Source organism: Littorina saxatilis, linkage group LG12 (genome assembly GCF_037325665.1).
Source record: "Littorina saxatilis isolate snail1 linkage group LG12, US_GU_Lsax_2.0, whole genome shotgun sequence".
In the NCBI taxonomy this organism is placed as follows: domain Eukaryota; kingdom Metazoa; phylum Mollusca; class Gastropoda; order Littorinimorpha; family Littorinidae; genus Littorina; species Littorina saxatilis.
Window position 1 is genome coordinate 6973099 of NC_090256.1, and position 7500 is coordinate 6980598.

Sequence of the window (7500 nt, forward strand, 5' to 3'; positions counted from 1 at the left end):
ATGACCTCATCTGCGACAATTCCCCCCCAAACGGCCCCATCTACGACAATTCGTCGCCAAATGTTTGCAACTGCGGTAATTCCCCGCCAAATGTCCCAACTACGCGGGGAATTGTCGCAGTGGGGGACACTAGGCGGGGAATTGTCGTAGTGGGGACATTTGGCAGGGAATTGTCGCATTGGGGGACACTAGGCGGGGAATTGTCGTAGTGGGTCAGTTTGGCGGGAAATTGTCGTAGTAGGGACATTTTCCAGGGAGAATTGGCGTAATGGGGACATTTGGCGGGGAATTGTCGTAGTGGGGCCATTTGGCGGGGAATTGTCGCAGTGGGGGACACTATGCGGGGAATTGTCGCAGTGGGGACATTTGGCGGGGAATTGTCGCAGTGGGGAATACTGGGCGCGGAATTGTCGTAGCGGGGACATTTGGCGACGAATCGTCGTAGATGGGCTGTTTGGCGGGGAATTGTCGCGGTGGAGGCCATTTTGCGGGGAAATGTCGTAGTGGGGACATTTTGGTGGGAATTATCGTAGCTGGGACATCTAGCGGGGAGTTGTCGCAGTTGGAATATTTGGCGGGAAATTATCGCAGTTGCGGACATTTGGCGGGAAATTGTGACAGTGGGGACATTTTGTGGAGAAATGTCGTAGGGGGAGGCTTTTTACAGTGAGCCCATGCTTGTAAAATTGTGCCGAATTAGCCCAATTGTTCCCAGATAGTCTCCGCATGACCCAACATGTTTTAAAATCGTCACCACGAGTTTTCGTCACACTCAACAATGGGACATTGCTTAACACTATTGTGACTAGCACTGCCACGGCGTTTACGTCCTGCCTGCCCAAGCTTGCCACCAAGAAACTTCCCAAAAATCAGTAACTGTAAAGAAATCTGTCTAGCAAGCTTGAATTAAGTCCAATCACCACCACATTTTGTGTACTAATTCAAAAATGGATGCCCAGTTCAGTCGTGCTATTTATAAGTTTGTCACGCGATTTGTTTTAGCAAAGGGGGGTGAAAGGGGGGTGAAAGGGGGATAATTTGTGTTTTTTAACGTTTTTTTGTGTGTGTTTTATTTTCTACTGCTTTTTTTAAAAGTTATTTTTTAACAGAAAGTATTATAAATAATGTTATAACCAAACAAGGTGTAAAACCTATGAATTAGCTGAAATATTGTTAACATTGTACACAGAAATAAGGAGACAGTACAAATAAAAAAACAAGCAAATCACGCATTCACTCACAGCATCCTGACTCAAATGAAACAAAACTGTAGATCTAACACTCACCAAATGATGTCTAGGTAATCCATATTGAATATAAATCACATTTTCACAACAAAGTACCAACTGTACACCTATGAACAATTCCAAAAGGATTTGAAGGCTCCAGCCATCCATTGTTATCAGTGCTGCCACGCCCCCATAGCTCCTGCACGATTCCGAGATACATGTTCGTCTAGCAGTATCACCGCCAACCACGTGTAGTTTGCCGACTCGTACTAGCAACAACGGGACTGTTTCTTCCTCACTTTCACTGCTTGTATCGCTTTCGTGAGGCGAAAACGATACGTCCGAATCATGCTCTACGGGATCCTCTAGGTCCAACATCCGGAGAATCTCCTCCCGAGACAAGGCTCGCCTTTGATTCATTTTTTTTCCCTCAAAAACGCACACAAATCAGGCGGATTTGCAAATGGCAGAAGGGGACGCCAAGTGTATCAAGGGAAACAACTCAATTTATTTGCAAGCTTCAAAAACCGGGAAGCAATCACGAGTCGTGTACCCTCTATGGCTGGTACTGAAAAATGCGCTTCCCGTCCATGGGCGTGTCAGCGCTGGTACTGATTTATCAGTGTCCCGTCGCGAAAGTGTTAAATCCTGATAACAAACATCACTATGTTTCTTGGCTCGCTCACTTTTTCTGTTCACTCATCCAAAAGACTTTGCCATTTTTTTTGACAAAATCATCAGGCTCAAACAGGCGATGCAAAAGTCCCACGCTTTGAAGTAAGTTACTTCAAAGTGTGGGAAGATCCCCCCACACTTTGAAGTAAAAAATGGGTTTACTTCAAAGTGTGGGGCACATCCCCACACTTTGAAGTAATTTACTTCAAAGTGTGGGATTACTTCAAAGTGTGGTGCAACACCCGTGTGATAATGCACGACAGTTATGTGTACAGAGATGGTTTTTGGTGAAGGGCGGTAGCCGGCATGGGTGTGTGTGTGTGTGTGTGTGTGTGTGTGTGTGTGTGTGTGTGTGTGTGTGTGTGTGTATTAGTGTGTGTGGGTGTGTGTGTGTTGGTGTACGACATATGTGCGTAATAGCATAAGTGTGTGTGTGTGTGTGTGTGTGTGTGTGTGTGTGTGTGCGTGTGTGTGTGTGTGTGTGTGTGTGTATGTGTGTGTGTGTGTGTGTGTGTGTGTGTGTGTGTGTGCCTTAATGGGGGATAGGGGTGCGTCAGTGTTTTTGTGTGGTATATGATTGTGTGTGTGGGTCTGTTCCTGTGTGTGTACGCGTGGGTATGTGGGCACATGTATGATTGTCTATGTGTGTATGTGCAATTGCGAGTTTCAACTTTCTTTCAGATTTTCACAATTTAAAGAGTTCTAGTTCTGATGTAAGTTTGATTATTGAGGGAGGTAGATACGAACTACCCACATTTCGAGTGTATGTATACATGTTTTACTGTTTGCACTGAAGTAAAATGCCTGTGTCGCGTGCTTGCATGTTATAGCCATGTTCGTCGTTGTTATGTTAATGTTTGAGTGCGTGCATGAGTATGTGCGTCTGATTTAACTTTCTTGCGGAAGTGGTCTTGTTTAAGCCAGGTGACACATAAAAACATCGACCTTACCACAGCACATTTTAAATTTCACTAACTTTGTTTTTCTTTTTCTTTTGTCACTAACTTTAAAAAAATCGGCTTTTAACTTTAATTGAAACACGCTGAGCTGGGGAAGGGCGTGTTTACTTTGTTTGCAGAAGAAAATTGTAGCAGGGAAAAGACAAACCAGGGATGCAAATACACGCAAATTGACACTTGGAAATGTGCAGTCGACTTCGGTTTGGGTTTGATGGAATCTCTGATTGCTTTTCTTATTTTGGGCGCACGACCTATTTATCCGAACTGCATCCACAAAGCTTCGTTTGCGAGGTACCCGCTTTGTTAGATTAAGATTGAACGATAAAAGGTGAAGGAGATTAGGTCAGGGGAAACAAATTATCGAGGTTAGTGGTGCGCAAGAAACATCTTAATTGTCAGGTTAAAGTCTGCTAAAACGTCTCTGCACGTTTCCGAACTAAATTTAGCTCTTGTTTGTTTCTTTATCTGTCTGTTCTGTCCCTGTCTTTTTTTCTTCTTTTTTTTTTTTTTTTTTTTTTTGGGGGGGGGGGGGGGTTGGTGGGGTTATTACCAATTTGCTTTGCTTGTATTGTAATGTTCGCCGTTGTCGTTTTCCTGTAGAGTTCTTTTCGACATTAGCACTGAAACATGTTCCTCCTCATGATATGTACTTGCTTATTTCCAACTTCCTTTTCTCACATGGTCGCTCTGTACAACGATGACCCATTTTCCCTCTTGCATCTCCAGCTTCCTTTATTTAATGCACCTACTGCTGTGGTGTTTACGTTGAAATCTTTCGGACTGCGTGTTGTTCTGTACAGAAAATATTGCAGTGCAACAAGACCTTTGTTATGCCGGTTGTTTACTTGCCAAACGCACCATGCTTTTCCAAAAAAAGAGCAAAGGGTGTTAACCAGCTTGTATTCTCAGTCGTTCCTTTCCTTCGCCCATCGTTGCTTGTTAGTGAAATTCGATTGACGGCCTTTTCTCCGTTGTCGTTTTCAGCTATTGTCCTGTCTGTGACGGTTATTTTAGTTTCTGTGTGTGGTGTTCATGCAGCTACATATATGATTCTGTGTGTGTTAAAGGCACAGTAAGCCTCCCGTAAACCATCACAGAGCTCCCCGAGCGTCTAAATACAGTACAAGCATACTTCCATTTGAACGCTCACCGAACGGGAACATCCTGGCTGCTTTCTGTCGAGCGTGAGACATTTTCAAAGAATTTATTTTCGTAGACTTGTTCCGTTAACAACAACGGCGCCTCGTTTTTGCGCTAGACCTAACTTTTAAAATCTAAATAATAAATTGACAGCTTGTTACACAAACATTCTTTAATCATAAACGAATTCGTTTTTCATCAAGACAAGATCAGAACAATTCGAAGTTGTGAAAGTTTAAAAAAAGAAAAGCCCGGAAGCAGGGTCACGCAAGGGTCGTAGCAGACGACGGCCGGTTTATCAGTGCAAATCGCCGTTCCTCTCAACAGTCAAAAGCCATCGCTAGAGTTCTTGTGAACCACAGCCGTTGTTTCGTGCATAAAAAAAACGTGCTATTGTAGATAAGCTCACGTCGAGTCGCATTCAAATGACTAACTATGACGACTGCATTGTGAAAAGGGAAAACTGGATCACACGGGTTCACGATGGCTCAGGGGTAAGATAAACCACGCAAAAATAAATTCTTTGAAAATTGTTCGCGCTTTACGGAGGGCACCTAGGATGTTCTCAATTGGTGAGTGTTTAAATGAAATGGTGTTTGTACTGTGTGTAAAAGCCTGACCGTATCTGTGATGGTTTACGGGAGGCTTACTCTGCCTTTAACTATGTCTATTTTTGGCTCACGTAAGTGTAGCCTATGCGATGCTAACTTTTGTCTGTCTGTGCGTGCGTGCGTGCGTGCGTGCGTGCGTGCGTATGTGTATGTATGTATGTCTGTGGTAGAAACTTTAACATTTCGTCATTTGAAGACGTCACATTATGACGTAAGAGGGTTAGACGTCACGCGAAGGAATTACTGAAAGTCTCGGTCATTATGTTGAGCGGGCCGAGACTAGTTGGCTGTCGTGTCCCTGTAAGTAGGCTACATGCAGACAGACAGATCTAGATCTTGTGTCTCGCTTTCTTGCACAGTGTCACCTATGCTTACTGTGTGTGTGTGTGTGTATGTGTGACGGAGTGATTGAGTTTGTGTTACTGTTTGTCGATTTCTTACGTGAGCTTTGAAGGCTTCGCCTCTTGTTCACTGTTGTTTCCACTGGCGATTTCGTATGGGCCAATCATATGTTTATTTTTCACTGTCGTGTTCAGCTATAGTTGTGTGTGTGTCAACCATGTGTTTTTTTCCCCCACTATCGTAGTGTTTAGTTATAATTGTGTGTGCGACAATCACATTTATTTTACATTGTTGTGTTCAGCTTAGATTGTGTATTTCAATCATGTTTATTGAGTGTCAATCGTGTTTATTGAGTGTCAATCATGTTTATTGAGTTTCAATCATGTTTATTGCGTGTCAATCATGTTTATTGAGTTTCAATCATGTTTATTGAGTTTCAATCATGTTTATTGAGTGTCAATCATGTTTATTGAGTGTCAATCGTGTTTATTGAGTGTCAATCATGTGTATTGAGTGTCAATCCTGTTTATTGAGTGTCAATCATGTTTATTGAGTGTCAATCATGTTTATTGAGTGTCAATCATGTTTATTGAGTGTCAATCGTGTGTATTGAGTGTCAATCGTGTTTATTGAGTGTCAATCGTGTTTATTGAGTGTCAATCATGTTTATTGAGTGTCAATCGTGTTTATTGAGTGTCAATCATATTTATTGAGTGTCAATCATGTGTATTTGTTACTATCGTGTTCAGCTTTTGCTTAACGTCACCCCCCTCCACCCCCGCCCCCTCCTCCCCTTCTCCCCGTCCTGTTGATTTCAGGGAACGTTTTCTGTGTGTCAGTCACGATTAATTGCAATGGTGTTTGTAGTTTTGATAGTGTGTCGTCGAGATTTAATTTCCCCCTGTTGTTTTCAGCAATGAGTGTGTACGTGTGTTTGTGTGTGTGTGTGTGTATGTGTGTGTGTGTGTGTGTGTGTGTGTGTCTGTGTGTGTGTCTGTGTGTGTGTCTGTGTGTGTGTCTGTGTGAGAATCATGGTTTTTTTTTCCCGATCGTTAATAGTTTTGTGTGTGTAAATCATTCTTGATTTTTGCTTTGCTTTTCGGCTGACCTGGGGGCGTGTTTCATTTTATACTTTTATCTTCCATCTTGCAAAAGTCTCCGGTGCCGACCGCACACGGATCCACAGGATCCTGTTCCAGGCAATCATATCATTAGTTAACTCGTCTTATTTCACGTCTTCTCATCTAATCTTATGTTATCTTAGATCATGTGCCCTTTTGCAGGAGTCTCCTATGTCTCCGCACGAATATCAACAAGAACCTGTTCGTGGCCATCATCGTGCAGATTGCCATGCAGTCCCCGATATGACTGGACTATCTCGTCTCAACTGATCTCGTATTTTACTTTTTGCAGAAGTCTTCGGTGTCACCGCACGCGGATCCCCAAGTACCTGTTCGTGGCGGGCTCATGATGTGCGTGGACTGTCTCAACTCAACTGAATATCGTCTGATCTCATTTGATCTCATCTTATCTTACAGTGTGTAGGAGTCTCCGATTTCACCGCACGCGAATTTTCAGGTTCCATCATCATTGAGCTAGCAAATCGGCGCGGCTCCTGAACTCAACTGATCTCATCTGATCTCATCGTATCTTACATTTTGCAGAAGTCTCCGGTGTCACCGCACGCGGATCCACAAGAAGGTGTTCGTGACCATCATCGTGCAGACAGTAATGCGGCCCCTGAAGCATCTTATCTCAACCGATCTCAATCCATCTCAACTTATCTCATCTAACCTCATCGTATCTTACATTTTGCAGAAGTCTCCGGTGTCACCGCACGCGAATCCACAAGAACCTGTTCGTGGCGATCATCGTGCAGATAGCAATGCGACTGATGATGTGCTTGGACCAGTACATCGCGCGCAAGACAGGGGGCGAGGTGGCAGGGGCGTCCAGCGGTCTCAGCGGCGCCATATATGACACGGTGAGCACGACGACGCGTACTGCACGGGCGGTTCTAATTTGTCTTCTTCTTCTTCGTTCATGGGCTGAAACTCCCACGTTCACCCATGTTTTTAGCACGAGTGGATGTGTACGTGTGTGACCGTTTTTACCCCGCTATTCAGGCAGCATACGCCGATTTCGGGGGAGGCATGCTGGGTATTTTCGTGTTTCTATAACCCACCGAACTCTGACATGGATTACAGGATCTCTGCGCACTTGGTTTTGTGCTATACGATATCACGTCACTTTCCAACACCCTTTCCTTCTAAATATCCTACTCCGTCTCACAGGAGGTTTACAGAATGATTTAATAATAATAATAATAATAACGGGCATTTATAAAGCGCCTTATCAGAAGTTCGAAGCGCGTGACAACAATACATGTATACAAAAATCATACAATCACTGTCAGATTCAAACAACACATCATGCACATCTCACATTCCCAGACTCTATACTAAGGAACTATCCGTAGTGTTGTTGGAACAAGTGAGTTTTCAAATTGGACTTAAAAGATGAAATGGATGGAGAGTGACGTAA

At 43.6% G+C, this 7500-nt stretch overlaps 1 protein-coding gene across 1 annotated transcript in view; it reads left to right on the forward strand.

Annotated features, from left to right (window-relative positions):
• Nucleotides 1-7500, forward strand: part of LOC138982256 (PDF receptor-like) — a 54839-nt gene that overhangs the window by 8551 nt on the left and 38788 nt on the right. Inside the window, exons 2-3 of the mRNA XM_070355492.1 lie at nucleotides 6240-6311; nucleotides 6775-6940. Of these exons, the coding sequence (XP_070211593.1) occupies nucleotides 6240-6311; nucleotides 6775-6940 (238 nt within the window). The remainder of the gene's footprint in view (nucleotides 1-6239; nucleotides 6312-6774; nucleotides 6941-7500) is intronic.